This window comes from Heterodontus francisci, chromosome 5, assembly GCF_036365525.1.
Source record: "Heterodontus francisci isolate sHetFra1 chromosome 5, sHetFra1.hap1, whole genome shotgun sequence".
Taxonomy (NCBI): domain Eukaryota; kingdom Metazoa; phylum Chordata; class Chondrichthyes; order Heterodontiformes; family Heterodontidae; genus Heterodontus; species Heterodontus francisci.
Genome location: NC_090375.1, coordinates 85,602,280 through 85,621,477, shown reverse-complemented (window position 1 = coordinate 85,621,477; position 19,198 = coordinate 85,602,280). Strand labels below are relative to the sequence as shown.

Sequence of the window (19,198 nt, the reverse complement as noted above, 5' to 3'; positions counted from 1 at the left end):
CTGTCTCTCAGAATCCCTTCCAATAACTTTCCCACCACTGATGTAAGGCTCACCGGCCCGTAGTTCCCTGGCTTATCCCTGCTGCCCTTCTTAAATAAAGGCACAACATTAGCTATCCTCCAGTCTTCCAGTACCTCACCCGTAGCTAACGATGATACAAAAATCTCTGCCATGGCCCCAACAATCTCCTCCTTTGCTTCCCATAGCATCCTAGGATACACCTGGTCAGGCCCTGGGGATTTATCCACCTTAATGTGCTTCAATACCTCCAACACCTCCTCCTTTGTAATGTTGATATGCTCCAGGATATTGGTGTATTTCCATGACTGCCTAGCTTCTCTTTGTTTTTGCTGAGGTCTGCAGAGGGAGGGTTAGATTTAATTAGCCCTAGGTTGGAGTCCTGCTCAGGGCAGTGGGTGGTTCCACTCTGAACTCTCTTTCAGTGCTTTGATGAGTCATGCAAGGGCTTTTCACCTTAGGGGATGGTTGGTTCCCTGTTTTCCTGACTGTGGGTTGGGGGGGGGTATAATTCTTTGCTAATCTTCCCTTTGTCCTCTGGGACACTCCTGCTTGCAGATATTTGTCCAGATTCTGCTGCGCTCCCCTGCAGCACTTCGACCAGGTGAGGCTTGACCCTCACGGTTTCTCTGCCCTTTTCAGGACTTTCTTTGTCTCTGCCAGTTCCTGTAAATGCTGTTGGCAACTCTGGTGGGGTGCTTCTACTGTGTACATTTACATTGGGCGGCACAGTGGCGCAGTGGTTAGCACCGCAACCTCACAGCTCCAGCAACCTGGGTTCGATTCTGGGTACTGCCGATGTGGAGTTTGCAAGTTCTCCCTGTGACCGTCTGGGTTTTCGCTGGGTGCTCTGGTTTCCTCCCACAGCCAAAGACTTGCAGGTTGATAGGTAAATTGGCCATTATAAATTGCCCCTTGTATAGGTAGGGGAATTGAGGGAAGGTGGGGATGTGGTAGGAATATGGGATTAATGTAGGATTAGTATAAATGGGTGTTTGATGGTCAGCACAGACTCAGTGGGCCGAAGGGCCTGTTTCAGTGCTGTATCTCTAAATAAAATGAAGGATGTGGGGTCTAACCTGTCAAATATTTCAGGGTTGGCTGACCGGACTGTAGGGGTTTCCATTTGGGATTCCTCCCGGACTTCCTTTAACCTGCCCTCTTGGTCACTTTTTCCCCTTTCTTTTCTAACCTCTTGCCAGCCTTGTGTCTGCCTGTCCCCTGTTGTTCTCAGCAGGAATGCCTTACAGTTCACCAGCCCTCTGCTGGAGGGTCCTCCAAACACTGATAGAGGACTTAGAGGTGCAGATTTCACTGTAAGTTGGGGTTTCCTCTAAACCTGGCACATGTGGCAACTCCTACAGTACTCCACCACATCTTTGTGGAGTTTTGGCCAATCAAACCGCTGTCTTATGTGGCTTAGGTTTTTCTTATGCCGACATGCACAACCACTGCAATCTCATGGGCCATTCTTAATATTTCTCTGCGGTACCACTAACTGGTGAACCACTGTCCACTCCTTGCTCTCAGGTCTATGAGGAGAACTCTATTTCCTCATCAGTACCTCATTCTTTAAATCGTAGCAATCAGGGACTCCCTCTGCTTCAATTTCAGACTGGCCAGCCTGTGCTAACTCTCTCAATACCGGGTCAGCTCGCTGAGCCTCAGCCAGGGAAGGTCCATTTAACTCATTCCCTGGGTCTTCTAACTTTCCAAAGAAAGTCTCAGATAGACAGACTTATGGTCATCTGCCTGTAGTGCCAATTCAGTCTCCTTTGTGGGAGCTGGTTTGATCATTGGCCTGATTCCCTATACATTCAGGGAAACTACAGGGGACCATCTCCTGCTACTGCCCTGTCTCTCCAATATCCTGCAGTCTCTCTTTCACTATTGGGGCAGCTACCACCTTCGTCCCCGCCAGATCATTACCTAGGAGCAAAGCAACCCTGTCCACAGGCAATCGAGGGACAATCCCTATGGTCACCGGACCCGAAACTAGGTCGCACTACAAGTGCATTTGGTGTAAAGGTACAGGCATACACTGCCCTCCATTCACCACCATTCTGGTGTTTACTGCACTCTCTGGGGTAAAGGTCAGGCCTTTTCCCAGTAAAATGGATCGAATGGCCCCTGTGTCCCTGAGAATTACTATGGGCTTGCTTGCCCCACTCAAGGGGTATGGGGTTACTCTCCCTTCAGACACAAAACCCTGATAACCCTCAGAAATTCTATTAAATTTTCCTGCACTTGCAGAATTAAGCTTTCTGGGTTGCACTCTGACTGTAGTTAAAGCCATAGCTAGTCCTGCTGTGCTTTCCATCAGGGTCCCTTCACCGTCACTGAGCGGGTGTGCCCTGATTAATCCCATAGGTTTTCCCTTTAGTTTCCAGCAGTCAGCTCTTAAATGCCCTGCTTTATTACAGTGGAAGCACACAGGTCTCCGGGTCTCACTCCTACTTAAAACACCTTCCTTTTTGGCTGGAGGAGGACATCCTTTGTCTCCTCCTTTTCTTTCCCTCCCAGGATTGCTTTGGGCTTCTATCACCTTCCCACCCTTTGTCCTTTTTGGATTTGTAGGGGTGATTAGGAAAGGTTTTCCCCTGCGAAACCGACTTATAAATTAAAACAAACTCATCAGCCAGCACTGCAGATTGCTGGGCTCTATGAACCTTCTGTTCCTCTACATGTGTTTTAATGGAGAGTGGGAGAGAGTTTTTAAATTCCTTTAGCAGAATTACTTCTCTGAGATTTTCATATCTGGGCTGCACTTTAAGAGCCCTCAGCCACTGGTCAAAAGCCAGCTGCTTACATCTCTCAAGCTCTAGGTAAGTTTGATCAGCTTGCTTCTTGAGGGTTCTAAACTTTTGGCGATAGGCTTCCGGTACTAACTCATATGCCCGAGGATAGCATTTTTTGTCAGTTCATTATTTGATGAGCTCTCATCTGGCAGCATGTAATAAACCTCATGAGCTTTTCCGGTTAGCTTGCTTTGTAGCAGGAAAGTCCAAGCCTCAGCTGGCCACTTTAACGGCCTTGCCAATTTTTCAAAGGACACAAAAAAGGCTTCCACGTCTTCCCTCATTGAATTTTGGGATTAATTGGGAAAGTTTTAACAATTCTGTACCCAACCCTGAATTACACTCCTCCATATTGGCCATGCTTTCACTGGGGTTACTCTGTCGCCCCTAGTTAACTCAGGCAGTCTCAGCTCGTCTCTTCGCATTCCTTCTGGAAGGTTATTTCTCTTTCTCTCTCTTTCTTTCTCCTCTCTTTTTCTTCACATTTCTTCGGGAAGGTTCTTTCTTTCTCTCCCTCTTTCCACAAATTCATGTTTCCTCGGTTCCAGTTGTATCTTTGCTTGCAATACTCTGTCGGAGTCTACTTCTAACCCTGTTTCTGCTTCTTCAGATTGAAGGGAAAAATGGTTGGCCACTCGTTTTAGGAGTTCAGACTTCCTAGCCTTGCCAGGCACGGTGATCCCACACAGGTCAGCCATTTTTCTCAGCTCCTCCATAGACAGTGCTTTTAACTTATCTCAAGTTACTTCACTCTGGCTTGGGGAGCTACTAGCTTCAGTCGCAGACATGTTAGTATTCTAGCACACACAACCACATGAAAACCTGTACTGAAATCTTTTCTCTTTTTGATTGGGATCAATTTGGCTTCCCACTTCCATTTTCTCGTTTGTCTGTAGGTCAAATCCAGGATGCTAGTCCCTAAATTTCTGTTGTGACCAGGTGAGAAGAGTTCTGGAGATTCCCTCTCAGCCTTTGCCTGGTTTATCCGTAACAGGGTTTAATTTTAAACATTGTGTTTTAGCTCCCCTTCAGTGAATCCTTGTTCACCACTTTCCAATTGTAAGGCAAAGAAATCAGACAGGTTTTCTTAGATTTAGACAAGAAAGGTGGAAGTTTATTAATCTTAAACTCTAATCCGGTTAACGACTACGAATATGCGACGCGACCATGCTAGCATGTATATGCGATAAACACACACACAGATAGAGACAGAAAAAGTAGAAAAGAATAAAGGGGAAAAGTTTGAGGCAATATCTGGATTATAATTATAGTCCTTTAAAGTTCAATGTGGAGTCTTTGGTTGCCAGTGAGTCTTGCTGTTCGTTGGGGCCCAGTGCACTTGTTTCGATGTAGGAGTCTTTTCTCTCTTGAGTCTTATGTGTCTTCCATGGGTCCGGTGGCTTGGGAGAAAGCAAGAGAGAGAGAGACAGCCAGGAGAGAGGCTTTCTTGTTCCAGCTTCAGTTGCAAACTCTGCAGTCTGAATTCAAACTGTCCTGTGTCTAGTACAAAAGCCTGGATTAGCCAATCATGTGACCAGCTGGTTTAACCATACCTGTCTCTGTGGATTGTATCATTTTAGCAGACCCTGGAATGTGAGCTTCCTTACACCTTTAATGTCTGGTGATCAAAATCCATTTGGGTTAATTGGACCAGGGAGTAGTTCTTTGTCTACACAAGCACTGTCTCGATGTATGCAAATGTCCTCCAGTCAAAGATAAAAGCAAAATACTGCGGATGCTGGAAATCTGAAATAAAAACTAGAAATGCTGGAAATACTCAGCAGGTCTGGCAGCATCTGTGGAGAGAGAAGCAGAGTTAACGTTTCAGGTCAGTGACCCTTCTTCAGAACTGGCAAATATTAGAAATGTAAAAGGTTTTAAGCAAGTAAAGCAGGGGTAGGGCAAGAGATAACAAAGGAGGTGTTGATAGGACAAGGTCACAGAATAGCTGGCCAGAAGGTCGTGGAGCAAAGGCAAACAATACGTTAATGGTGTGTTGAAAGACAAAGCATTAGTACAGATAGGGTGTTAACGGACTGAAAATTGAACAGCCTCAAGTACAAACATGAAAAAAAAAGTTGGTAAGTAAACTGAACAAATCAAGATGAAATAAAATAAAATAAACACAAAAAATATATTAAAAAAAGGAAAAAGAAAAAAATAACTAAAAATAAAAGTAAAATGGGGGGCCCGTCATGCTCTGAAATTATTGAACTCAGTGTTCAGTCCGGCAGGCTGTAGTGTGCCTAATTGGTAAATGAGATGCTGTTCCTCGACGTTTACTTACCAACTTTTTTTTTCATGTTTGTACTTGCGGCTGTTCAATTTTTAGTCCGTTAACATCCTATCTGTACTAATGCTTTGTCTTTCAACACACCATTAACATATTGTTTGTCTTTGCTCCACGACCTTCTGGCCAGCTATTCTGTGACCTTGTCCTATCTACACCTTCTCCTTTGTTATCTCTTGCCCCACCCCCGCTTTACTTGCTTATAACCTTTTACATTTCTAATATTTGCCAGTTCTGAAGAAGGGTCACTGACCTGAAACATTAACTCTGCTTCTCTCTCCACAGATGCCACCTGAGTATTTCCTGCTGAGTATTTCCTGCATTTCTTGTTTTTTTCCCTCCAGTCATGTCATTTCTTCACTCCAGCAACAGCTTAAAATAAATGTTCATATGACAAAATTAATATGCCTCATTCTTGGCAGGTGAGGGTCTGCATGATAATACCTTGGCTGAAACATGGGCAGCTCTATTGTTGTAATTATTGAACAAATGCATTATCAAAATATGAAATAGTATATAACCTTAAAATTTATATCATTTGTATTAAATAAACAAGCAAAGCTGTTCAAAAAGTTTTATTTTTTCATAAATATATAGTAAATATCTTAACATTTATTCTAGTTGATTTAAGAGTTTTGTCAAAAAAAGTTTATTACATTTGTAATCCATATTGTCACAGACAATTTGTAAGAGGTTGAACTTGTGATAAATCAATTTGAACAAACATTGCACTCTAAGTACTGAAAGATCCTAGTAAGTCCTGGACCCTCTGACAGGACAACTAAGCATGTACAGTAACTCGTAGCCAACTCAGTAGCACCGACTGTGTAAATACTATAGCCCAGGGTCAAATATATTGCATTCACTGTGATATCTCTCAACTACAGTCCAATTCAGAGTTCGTCACTGTTGGTTTAAGTGTGATATTGATTTCTATTGGTTTTCAAGCATTTAAGGAATAGGTTCTTGGCATAGTTAAGGTAGATTAATGGTTTGAAAAGAAAGTAATCGAGCCCAAACTCAAAAGAAAATGCATCAGTATTACCTGTGCTTTGTTGCATTCCTTTTCAGGCAAGAGTTTTAGTCCTAGAGGTATCAGTGCTTCTTCCTTATTAATTATTGCATTTATAATAGATTTTCATATGTTATATGAATAGATTTGCTTTAGATAACCAAACTGTGGATAATTGCAATGACTGAGTTATTGTCAATATAAGATGTAAACTGCTACAAAGTCAGTTATTTGGGCAAATGTTAAATTGTGTGCAAATGCATTCTTTTCTGAACAATACAATCATATTATGAATTATGAATTGCAAATACATTGTGAAAAAGATTGAATTTGAAGTACTGACCCATATATTAAATAATAGCCCTGAGGATTTCAATTTACCATTGATAAAGTGGAAATTGTGGAGGTTCAGTGCCAACTAAGTATGCAAAAATGAATAATTATGATAAAAGGTGAAGCAGTAGTTAGAAACTGATGATATAAAATTAAAACCCGAATATTTCAAATGAACAAAAAATAACCAAATCACATGAAAGAAAGAGACACAAGTATAAATCGAGATTTAGTCTGAGTATAATAGCCTTGGCTCTTTGTCATTCACCCTTTTGTTAAATTCTGGACAAACTCAAGTAACAGTTCATTTTACATACATGATGATACAAGTAAATATGTATTTTACAATGTGCTCAAATACCAGTGTCAGGAATTTCAATAGTTTAGTCAGTAAATTTAAGTTATGAAACAGTTGGAATGGATGGATTTGAAGAGTTACATTTTTTTCAGCTCATCTCTATGCTCAAAAACAGCTTGTATAAATTGTTTGAAGACTCTGTCCATATAAGTGGCCCATCGAGGAAATATCCCTTCCAAGAAGCCAATGTGACCACCGTGTGCAGTTAGTAGTAGTGCAACATTTGGGTTCTGTTTGGCAGACTGCGTAGGTATGGCTGAAAGGAATACAAATGTCAGAACAGTAATGCATGAAGTTTTTGCAAGCATTCAACATAAGAGGAAATTATTAACAGTGAAGCCCACTGAAGAACATTCTTCATGGGGTCAGCTTTAATTTCTGAACAAATAATTTCCACATACAAGACCATTCTAACTCTGCACTGTAATCTAGCATAAGTAAAATCAATCCTATAAGGTTAATATTTTAGATTACAAATTAAATACGTGGTTAAGATTAAAATTGCTACTCTTTTTTGAATATATTTAACATGGTAAACAAACCACTGAAATTCTAAGATGAGATAATGAGCATTTAGATGTTTAATGCATTTTTCAGTAATTCCCTCCCTGCTATTTTAGCTGAAGTATTAACCTATTTAAAATAAATGGGTTAACATGCCACCAAAATAATGGGGATGGAATTTCTGATGAACTCATTGACCATTTCTGCATCATTACTTCAATGTGTAATTTCAGATCCTAATTGCTCCAAAGTCTAGCTCCACAAGAACACTGTGGCAGCTGCTAGCCTGGACTCACTCTCCTCCTGTTTGTCTCCACCACCAGGACTTAAGTGCAGGCAGGTTTTGTGTCGGCGGCAGCTAGATTTTCCACCGGCCTAATCGGCAAGCTGTATGTGAACACTAAATTGCCTTCGCAGCTTGTTCGTTTTATGGCGATGAGGCCCATGGCCCAATGAACAGCGAGCTTCGGTCTGACATCTTCATGTATTCAGACGCACAAGCTACTTTGTACCATTTTCCAGCGCTACACCAATTTCTCCCTGATAAGGAGGAGCGCTTCTGCTCCACCTGGTTCCACACAAATGCAAGCATAGAAAATCTTTACTTTTCACCAGTGGCTGCTGGAGGTGGTGTAGACCCTGAAAAACTGAACAGAGCATTCACAACTCATGCTCCTCCCCTGCCCCTGTCCCCCAGTTTATGGCAAATTTGGGTCCTAAAACTGGCATTATAAAACAGTGAACATTCTCCCCCAGACCCATATATATAAAGCAGTGAACATTATCCCCCACCAATCCAAATATCGATTGGGATAATATTAGCGTCTTCTTGATGTTGAGATAAGTCCAGAAATTTGAAGCCAAATTTCAAAGATGATCTCGATCTAGATTTTTCCACATCTTTTCCACAGCTCACAAATCAGAAAAACAAAAAAAGGCAGCAGACTGTAGACAGAAGCAGAGTCTTAAACTTTTGCCAATGCACTCCAGCACAGAAACATGGGCCGGAATTTTACGCCTCCCAAAAAAGCGGGCTTGTGGTTGGGGTGGGGAGAGCGGGACATAAAATGGAGTGGGAGGCTGGTGGGGGGCGCCCTTCCTGACCCACTCCCACCTCCACTGCCAATTTACGCGGGGCGGCGGCAGGGAGAAGCAGCCCGTCTGTCCCAGGCCAATCAAGGCCCTTAAGTGGCCATTTGACAGCCACTTAAGGGCCTCTGCTCACTGCCATGGGGATTTTATGGTTGGCTGGCAGGTGGCTGAGGGCTTAGAAAAGCTGCCTGATAAAACTAGGCGGCCTTCTGGGGCACTCTATGCCCTACGGAGGGCTGCCCCAACGGCCCCCAATGTCCAACATGCCCCCCTAACCGAGCCCCCTTGCCTCACCAGGGCCCAACCGATTGGGCCCAGCGAGGCCCCAAAAACTTACCTCTTTTCTGGTGCTGTTGTCGTCTTCATTCTGAAGCTAGAATGCAGTCCCAGCAGTGGCCACCGCTCCTGGTGGTGCTTCAGGGACTAAGAGCTGCCGGCCCACTGATTGGCTGGCAGCTCCAAAAGGCGGGACTTCCTCCCTCATTGAGGTGGAAGTTCCGCCGAAGACCAATTAAGGGCCTGGGGACCGTAAAATCTGGTCTGGATCCCCAGGCCTGGCAGAGGCTGGATCGCCACTAACTTTTCAGCTGGTGGACGGATCTCCCCTGTGCCCCGTAAAATTCAGGCATGATCTTGATGCCCAGTGAAGCCAGGAATTTGAAGCCAGATTTGAGAGAAAAACTTTGATCAGTTTACTGCCTTTCCCCTACCACTGCTGCGATCGAGAGACTTCAATCTCCTCCTGAGCCTCTGGTTGTACTGTTTTTTCCACTTCAGCCTATTCCTGGCCAGAAAATCACTCGCCTGTGCTGAGTTCACTCCTAAGCCATCTACAGTCATCTAAGACTGACCACCTGAGGGCGTAGTAGCTGAAGGGTTTGGTGGGGTGGAGGTGACAACCTGGAGGTGGGAAACAGCGACTTGTGGCTGCTCCCTGCACACACCTGGAGGACAAGATCACAGCTACTTTTGTGCCGATCTTGGCCCCTGCCAGTTGGTTCCTTCAACATTAACAACATCAAGAGCTAATGGCTAAGGGAGTAAATCTGCCAAACCTGGAGTGGAGTCCCATTAGGTGGTTGGTGTTTCCCTCAAGCTAGCACCTTCAGGCAACTCCTGCAACCAAACAGGCCCCAGACGTATAGGCTTTCGTCTTTCTGTTGGACACCAGCCTATGAGGTCAAGAGGCGGGGTGCAGATGCTATGCAAGTATGCACCTCCTAAAACTATGCCTAGGCTACACAAAAAAAGGTAACCTTTTGGCTTGGAAGTTGGAATGTGAGGACTATGGGTTCTGGAATGGAATGTTAGAGTCATGGGAAAGGGAGGAGGAATTTCTGAAATGTGTCTAGGAGAACGTCCTTGAACAGTATGCTCTCGGTCCAACTAAGAAAGCGTCATCGCTGGATTTGGTGCTGGGGAATGAAGTGGGCCAATTGGACCGAGTGTCTGTGGGAGAACACTTGGGTAATAGTGATCTTCGTAACATAAGATTTAGATTAGTAATGGACAAGAGCAAGGAACAATCTAAAGTAGAACTTCTAAATTGGAAGAGGGCTAACTTCAAAGGGATGAGAAGGGATCCAGCCAGGGTAAAATGGAACCAAAGTTTGACAGGAAATACTGTATGGAACAATGGGTGATCTTTAAGCAAGAGATGTTTCAGGTACAGGCTAGGTACATTCCAACAACAGGGAAAGGTAGGGGAACCAAAGCCAGGGCTCCTTAGATGACAAGGGCGATGGAGAATATGATGAAACAAAAAAAAAGTCTATGATGCATGTCATGTGAATTCTTCAAATGAGAACCAGGCAAAATAAAATAAGTTGAGAGGGGAAGTGAAGAGAAAAATAAGATTGGCAAAGAGAGAGTATGAGAATAAAATGGCAGCTAACATAAAAGATAACCCAAAAATCTCCACGGGCATGTAAATAGTACACAGGTAGTAAGAGCTGGGGCCTATTTGGGACAGGAAAGGTGATAAATGTTTAGAGGTCCAGGACAAAGCTAGAATACTTAATAAGTACTTTGTATTGTTGTTTACTAAGGAAAAGGATGCTGACAAATTATTGGTAGAAGTGGAGATGGTAGAGGTAATAGATGGGGTGAAAATTGATAGTAAAGATGTACTGGATAGACTGGCTATGCGTAGAGTGGATCAGTTGATTGGTCCGGATGGCTGGCATTCCAGGTTGCTAAAGGAGGTGGGGGTAGAGATAATGGAAGGGGTTGCCATAATCTTCCAATCTTCCCTTGATATATTGGAGGTGCAGAGGACTGGAAAGTGCTAAATGTGATATCCTGTTCAGGAAAGGGTCGTAATTACAGGACATGAGTGGTAGGTAAGGTAATAGAAACAATAATCAGGAAAAAAATTAATAGACACTTGGAGAGGTTTGAGTTAATTAAAGAGAGCCAGCATGGATTTGTAAAAGGCAGATGGTACCTGACTAATTTAATTGAATTTTTTGATGAAGTAACAGAGAAGAATCATGAAGGGAATGCAATGGATGTTGTCTATATGGATTTTGAGGAAGCGTTTGACAAAGCACCACATAAAAGGCTGGGATTGCTGAGCAGTTATTTTTAATGCATTTACATCTAATTATCCTTGATTTAATGGTTGGCCCTTGATTTAGCAGATGGTGTGCGGCACTCACATGCCTTCGGGTTCAGGACCGTTAAAACCTGGCGGCACCAAGGCGAGAGGCTTCAGTGCCGTGACAGGGAGGCAGCCCTGAGCATTGCTGCATAGGGGAAGGGGTTGGGGGGGGTGGGGGGTTCAGAGGCCATGTCGGACTGTGTTGCTGTGTGCTCTGCAAGGGCATTCAGGGTATTGGGGGCTCTGCAAGGGGATTTACGATCTGGGGGGCTCTGCAAGGGGCCTGCGTGGGTTTGGTGAATGCTGTATTGGGTTACCAAACTGCTGTGTGACATGTTTGGTTGCTCATACTGCTGGAAGAGAGGGTCGGCTATCAGCATGGGTGGACTCTGAGGGTCATCAGGGACTCCACTGGGAGAATTGTCAGAAGCTCAATTGTCTAGGCAGGGTCATCTCTGCATTTACAGTGATCTGCAGGCCCACTGAGTACCTGGCATGGGTACATACACCCTGTATTGTTGGACCCCCAGGGCGTGATGCAGCGTCTCAAATGGAGGAAGGGCCAAGAGACAGCTGCGCCTGAGCGTGTAGCTCCACGACAAGAGCAACAGCAGCCGGCCATGCCAAGAATGGCCCACATACGCCAGAGAGTGTACCAGACTCGGATCAGCTATCTCCAAATGTCCGAACGCCATTGCCAGTGAAGTCTATGGCTCTCCAGGGAGGCCATCATCGACTTATGCGCCCTACTGCAGGGCGAGTTGCAACCTCTGGGATATGGGGGTCACCCTATGCCAATGGCCCTGAAGAGCACCATGGCACTAAACTTCTACGCATCTGGATCTTTCCGGGGATCACCAGGGACATGTGTGGGGTCTCACAGGCAGCAGCCCATCGCAGCACCAAGGAGTGACCAATGCCCTGTTCACGAGGGCTGGCGATTATCATAGAGCAGAAACCCTCAACTCATTTAAAAGGTATCTGGATATGCACCTGAAGTCCTGTAACCTCCAGGGATATGGATCAAGTGCTGGAAAGTGGGATTAGGCTGGGTGGTTCATTTTTTGGTATGCACAGACACGATGGGCAGAGTGGCCTCCTTCTGTGCCATTAATTTTTCTACATTTTCTAAATATATCTGAAGATGAGGAATGTGCAGAGATGTAGGGAGAGGGCAGGGGAGTGACAGTACGTGAATTGCTCCTTAGGAGGGCTAGCATGGACACAATGGGTCAAATGGCCTTCTTCTGTGCTGTGACGATTCTATGATTTTCTATAATTTTCTATGACTATGTGTGCTACCGGACCCATCCTTAGAGTCAGGCGCAGAGGGCCATTGGGTTCGCCATTGCTGGATTCTTCCGGGTGCAAGTTGTGATAGATTGCACGCATGTGGCCATCAAGGCTCCTATGGACCAGCCAGGCGCCTTCATCAACAGGAAGGGCTTCCAGTCAACCAATGCTCAACTGCTCTGCGGCCACCAAATGCGTTTCTTGCAGGTGTGTGCCCACTTCTCAGGAAGCAGCCACGATGCTTAAATACTTCAACAGTTCCAGGTGCTGCAGCTTTTCAGGCTCCCTGCTTGCCTTCAGGGATGGATTCACAGGGACAAGGGGTACCCATTGAAGATTTGGCTTGTTACACCTGTGAGGAACCCTTGAAATGCAATAGAGGAGAGGTACAATTGCCACGGATCCACTTGAGTGACCATCAAGCAGGCTATTGGGCTACTGAAGGTGAGATTCCACTGCCCTGCGGTATGCCCCAGCGAGGGTCTTGCATATCGTGGTGGTCTGCTATGCTCTACACAATATAGCACTGCGAAGTGAGGAGACCTTACATGATGATATGCCTGAGTGACAATACTCCACCGTTGAGGAGGACGTGGAGGAGCGAAAGGAGCAAGTAACACTAGATGGGAAAGACATTGCGCTAGATAACAGGCTATCCTAGACTGGGTATTGTGTAATGAGAGAGGAATCATTGACAATCTAGTGGTGAGAGACCCCTTGGGGACGAGCGACCATAATATGATAGAATTCTTCATCAAGATGGAGAGTGACGTAGTCGATTCTGAGACAAGGGTCCTGAATCTTCGTAAAGGAAACTACGAAGGTATGAGGCACGAGTTGGCCATGATGGTTTGGGAAACGTTACTTAAAGGGATGCTGGTGGATAGACAATGGCAAACATTTAAAGAGCGCATGGATGAACTGCAACAATTGTTAATCCCTGTCTGGCGCAAAAGTAAAACGGGAAAGGTAGCCAAAGCATGGCTTACAAGGGAAATTAGAGATAGCATTAGATCCAAGGAAGTGGCATATAAATTTGCCAGGAGAATTAACAGACCTGAGGATTGGGAAAAGTTTAGAATTCAGCAAAGGAGGACCAAGGGATTGATTAAGAAGGGGAAAATAGAGTACGAGAGCAAGCTTGCGGGGAATATAAAATCTGACTGTAAAAGTTTCTATAGGTATGTGAAGAGAAAAACATTGGTGAAGAGAAATGTAGGTCCCTTACAGTCAGAAACAGTGGAATTTATTATGGGGAATAAAGAAACGGCTGACCAACTAAATACATACTTTGGTTCTGTCTTCACAAAGGAGGACACAAATATACCAGAAATGTTGGGGAACACAGGGCTTAGTGAGACAGAGGAACTGAAATAAATCAGTATTAGTAGAGAAATGGTGTTGGGGAAATTGATGGGATTGAAGGCCGATAAATCCCCAGGGCCTGATGGTATGCATCCTAGAGTACTTAAGGAAGTGGCCCTAGAAATAGCGGATGCATTGGTGGTCATCTTCCAAGATTATATAGACTCTGGAACAGTTCCTACAGATTGGAAGGTAGCTAATGTAACCCCACTATTTAAAAAGGGAGGTAGAGAGAAAGCAAGGATTATAGACCAGTCAGCCTGACGTCAGTAGTGGGGAAAATTCCAGAGTCCATTATCAATGATTTTATAGCAGAGCACTTAGAGAACAGTGGTAGAACTGGGCAGAGTCAGCATGGATTTATGAAAGGGAAATCATGCTTGACAAATCTACTAGAATTCTTCGAGGATGTAACTAGTAGAGTTGATAAGTGGGGAGCCAGTGGATATGGTTTATTTGGACTTTCAGAAGGCTTTCGACAAAGTCCCACATAAGAGATTAGCATGTAAACTTAAAGCGCATGGGATTGGGGGTAGTAGTGTATTGCGATGGATAGAAAATTGGTTGGCAGACAGGAAACAAAGAGTAGGGATAAATGGGTCTTTTTCCGAATGGAAGGCAGTGACTAGTGGGGTACTGCAGGGATCGGTGCTAGGCCCCCAGCTATTCACAATGTACATTAATGATTTAGATGAGGGAACTAAATGTAATATCTCCAAATTTGTAGATGACACAAAACTGGGTGGGAGGGTGAGTTGTGAAGAGGATGCAGAGAGGCTTCAGGATGATTTGGACAAGTCGAGTGAGTGGGCTAATGCTTGGCTGATGCAGTATAATGTGGATAAATGTGAGGTTATCCACTTTGGTAGCAAAAACAGGGAGGCAGATTATTATCTGAATGGCAAGAAGCTGAGAGAGGGGAATATGTAGCGAGACCTGGGTGTTCTCGTACATCAGTCGCTGAAGGTAAGCATGCAGGTACAACATCGGTAAAAACGGCAAATGGTATATTGGCCTTCATGGCGAGAGGATTTGAGTACATGAGCAGGGATGTCTTGCTGCAATTATACAGGGCCTTGGTGAGGCCACACCTGGAATATGGTGTGCAGTTTTGGTCTCCTTATCTGAGGAAGGATGTTCTTGCTATAGAGGAAGTGCAGCAAAGATTTACCAGACTGATTCCTGGGATGGTGGGACCGACGTATGAGGAGAGATTGAGTCGTTAGGAATATATTCGCTGGAGTTCAGAAGAGTGAGGGGGGATCTCATAGAAACCTATAAAATTCTAACAGGACTTGACAGGGTAGATGCAGGAAGGATGTTCCCGATGGTGGGGGAGTCCAGAACCAGGGGTCATAGTCTAAGGATACGGGGTAAACCTTTCAGGACTGAGATGAGGAGAAATTTCTTCACCCAGAGAGTGGTGAGCCTGTGGAATTCACTACCACAGAAAGCAGTTGAGGCCAAAGCATTATATGTTTTCAAGCAGGAGTTAGATTATAGCTCTTGGGTCTAAAGGGATTAAAGGTTATGGGGCGAAAGCGGGAACAGGCTACTGAGTTGGATGATCAGCCATGATCATAATGAATGGCGGAGCAGGCTCAAAGGGCCGAATGGCCTACGCCTGCTCCTCTTTTCTATGAGGCCAGGCAGATTGAGCGGTTTGCCAAGGAGGCATGAGACAACCTAATAATCACCTGCTTCCAGCCACTGATGTCCACTCACAGAAAATCGAATAAAAACTCAACTTAATGGATGTAGTCTGTCGCCTCCTTTCCATTTGTGTTCCCTGACATGTGACCAGCTGCAATCCGTGTTAGTGACCATGGGAGAACATATGTTAATGAGGTTTGTGGTCACATTGGCATTCCACTAAGGGGGAAGGGGAAGTCAGCAACCCACAAATAAGGCATAATCGAAAATGGGTTTCAATGATCGTTAATGAATTGAACAAAACAACTTTTAATGAATCAATATATGTAATATTTACTACATATGTAAATCCCCAAGTGTGGCTTGGTGGTTTTCTTAATATGTTTGTGAGTGCTCCTAGGCATTGTGGTTCCTGTGCCAGCAGCTGGGCTGGAGGTAGGCTGCTGATCAGGCTGCCCCTTGGCTTGTGATGACTTAGGCAGGTGTCCTCTGGCTGCCTGAGGCCTGGAAGGTCTTGGCTGCCTGAGGGTTTCCTGTGGTGCAGGACTCTCCTCAGGCATCATGGCTACTGGAGCTGGGCTCACTGGCAGAGGGACTGAGGACCCGGTGTCCACACTCGGAGTGCCCTGAGAGGAGCCCCCAGATGTGAAGGGCAGCCTCTCCTCCTCCCTTTCAAAGTTCACTTGAACCTCCCTGCTCAGCAGACCTGCTCTCACCTTGCCATGGCTGCATTGAGCTCATGGCCAAGGCAATGGTGTGCAGGTCTTTGTGCATCTGTGGGATCTGGCTCTCCATGAGGGTCATCAACCTCTTGATGGAGGAAGCCATGCGCTCACATGTCTGAGACATGGCAGCACTCATGGCATGGATGGACTCCTCCATTGTCCACTCATGGCTGCGCATGGCCTCTGCACTTCTGCCATATGTTGCCTCACCTCTCTCTGCAACTCCAGCATGCCCTGTGCTGTCGACACCAGAGGCTTATCATCACCCTGGGGCTCAGCATGACCCACAATCCTCTGACTGTCAATGGCCTGTCTTAGCCTCAACCAGCTGCTCGGGTGCATTTGTGGTGCTCTTACCAGCTTGTGACTCTGATTCTAAAGCCGACCAGTTACCCATGAGGTGAAAGTATCTGCACTGGTGGAAGGTGCAGGAGAGTCATGGGACGGTGCATCCTCTGAGTGGTCATCCTCCTGAGAGGTTGATGACTGTCACCCATCTGCTTGAGTCAGCTGCACATGCTGACCTGCATGAGAGAGCACAAACATGTGTGGGTTAGGCTGTGCAAATCTCGTCATGCCAATCATACGTGATGTGGGTCTCCAGAAGTGATGCGAATGTCGATGGAAGCCAATTCTCACTCTCTTTGTGCAGAGACTCCAGTCCTTCCATTTAGATTGCATGGATGCCCTGGGTCCCTGCCAATTCTAAGGCCTCTTCCTGGGCTAGGTTGACTGGATGCAGATGTGGAATCCTCTGCCAGTCTGGGCTGTCTCCCTCCTGTTGTGAGCCCTCTTGTCCTGTAAGAGGAAGGATGGAGATAGTAGAAATTTGCAGAGAGATCAACATGACAGCTCTGCTATTGTCAGCCCCTTGTCCCCTACTGGGGGATCTGATATATCTCTTGCTGACACAAGCTGTGAGGGGAGTTAATGGGGGTGAGCTATGAAGGAAGGTGGCCTGTGGCTGAGATTCAGCCATGAATCTGTCAGGATGAGGTGCTACCTTAGCCCATCTGCCATCACCATGGTAGTGCCACCCTCCCCATGTCACACACCCTCCCACGTAGTCATATGCAATCCCCAAAAAGGAGAGTGGTATGGATCTTTGACCTGGGCTGAATGTAGGAGGTCGTTGACCCTTTTTCAATACTGCACCCAGTTCTGGTGACTGTTGACCTTGTCAGAAATCTCTGCCCAGGCTTGCTTGGTCAGGCGGGAGGACCTCTTCTTGCTGATGGGGAAGAGAACCTCCTGTCTTTCCCTTGCAGACTGGAGGAGAATCTGCAGGGAGGCATCAGTGAACCACGGGGCCACCCTGTGTCATGCCTCGCCATCCTGTGCTGTCATCCTCGGGGGTTGGGGGGGGGATCCAGCAATCAATCCAGCAACGTTTTCAGCTGCACAAAGCTGCCAACAACTCTAAGGCAGGAGTGAATACAGGGCTGGTAGGTTTTTAAATATGGCGCAAGCACCTGCTTCAGAGTCATCTTGACACTGTAGTCGGCAACTCGCATCCCGCCCCCGCCACGTGATTGGGGGGGGCCCAGCATATCCACTATGCACCCGCTGTGTGATCACGGTGGGACAGCCGCCCACGTGATGAATGGGAACGGTGCCCATTTCCCAGTGGCGGGCTCATTAAATTCAGCAGTAAGTGTGCAGGCCATTTCTCAGGGCAAGCACGCCTGCTGTGTCTGGTGCTCCATGCAGGTGGCCACTCTTTCCACGGAACTGGACATCAGTACGACGGCCTGAGATATCATGGCATTCATGTGTGAGACAGACTCCTCCAATCTCTCTCCAAGGGTGCGCAGTTCCTCTGGAAATGCCGCCAGAACCTCATATGTTTTCTGTTGCTGCTCCAGAAGTGTCCTCTTTTTGGATGACAGCCGAGGCTCAGCATCTGTGTCCAGCTGAGCAGAGTTTGGAGTGTCCTGCGTCCTCTGATGGGGATTCTCCACTGCTGTCTCTGTCTCCAACAGCTGCTACTGCTGACATGTGATGTTTGCCTCACCATGTGACAACTTAGTTATTCTCTTGTAGTCCCCAGTGAGGTGTGTGTGTGAGCTTGTGGAGGGTGTGCAGGTGTTGTGTGACAGTCCTTCCTCAGAGTGGGCAACCTCCTCTGAGGACTCCTCGGCCTCTGCTTGCTCCAGATCCTGTGTCACGCTTGAAGGACCTGTGGAGATGAAAAATATGAACTAGAACTGACTTAGGAACAGGATAAAAAGTCAAAATTGTGCAGATATTCACATTTCAGTTAGTGGTGACTGCAAATCGACATTAGTGACTGTCATGTGCCAAGTGGTAGTGTGATTTCAAATTCAGTCACCAGGTATTTGGGAGTCCTCATCTTTCCATTGCGAATGGTCAGGCACTCCTCCACCCTACAGCAGTCAGGGTTCCCAACACTGGAGGGCCACCCCCCGGTTCCCTGTCTCTCCCTGGAGTTCTGTATTCTCTTCTGCAAGAAGAGAAAGCGGAGAGCTATGGAGTGTGAGAATTGGATTGTGTGGAGAGGAGGGTGACTGTGAGGGACAGACGTGAGATGGCACTAAGAAGAGGGTGAATGTCAATGTTGGCTCAGGTGTTTAGATCGGGATGTGAGGAGGTGCCTCAAGAGAGAGGCATGAATGGAGCTTCAAGGTGTGTTGGTCTGAAGAGTGCTATACAGAGAATGCTGGGGAAGTCAGAGTGTTAGGGTTGGTAATCAAATCTCTTGCAGCACTGCATGCAGGTTTGAGGGACCACACTCCTGCTGCTGACTGCATCTGCCACTTTCCATAATGCCTTACTGGTTTGAGAGGCTGGTCTCTTCCACCAATCAGGGGGGAACAACACATCTTTGCAGGCCCTCACAGCCTGCATCAGGAACTTCAGAGGAGAGTCAGAGAACTACGGGGCAGCCTTCCCACGTTGCGCTTCAATTGTACTTTCTGAAGCCTATGGAAGTAATGTAGAATGCAGGCATTTTGACCCCTGCTGGGGTCCCTTTAAATAGAAAACCTTCCATTGACAGGTGCGGGTCATCATCACTGTGAGTGGTTGGGAAACCAGATGCAGGATGCTAATGCCATGAAGAAATATTGGGTGCTTGTGATAAAGGGACGGCAATGATCATGCATGATTTTAATCTACCTGTAAACTGGGAAAAT

At 46.0% G+C, this 19,198-nt stretch overlaps 1 protein-coding gene across 4 annotated transcripts in view; it reads right to left on the bottom strand.

The window, feature by feature from the left end:
• Positions 1-5,666: 5,666 nt before the first annotated feature.
• abhd3 (abhydrolase domain containing 3, phospholipase) overlaps positions 5,667-19,198 on the bottom strand; it is a 132,331-nt gene continuing 118,799 nt past the window's right edge. For all 4 annotated transcript variants that reach the window (XM_068031718.1, XM_068031717.1, XM_068031715.1 and 1 more), the window contains one exon: positions 5,667-7,065. In XM_068031718.1, coding sequence (XP_067887819.1) covers positions 6,915-7,065 — 151 coding nt within the window. In that variant the 3' untranslated portion in view covers positions 5,667-6,914. The remainder of the gene's footprint in view (positions 7,066-19,198) is intronic.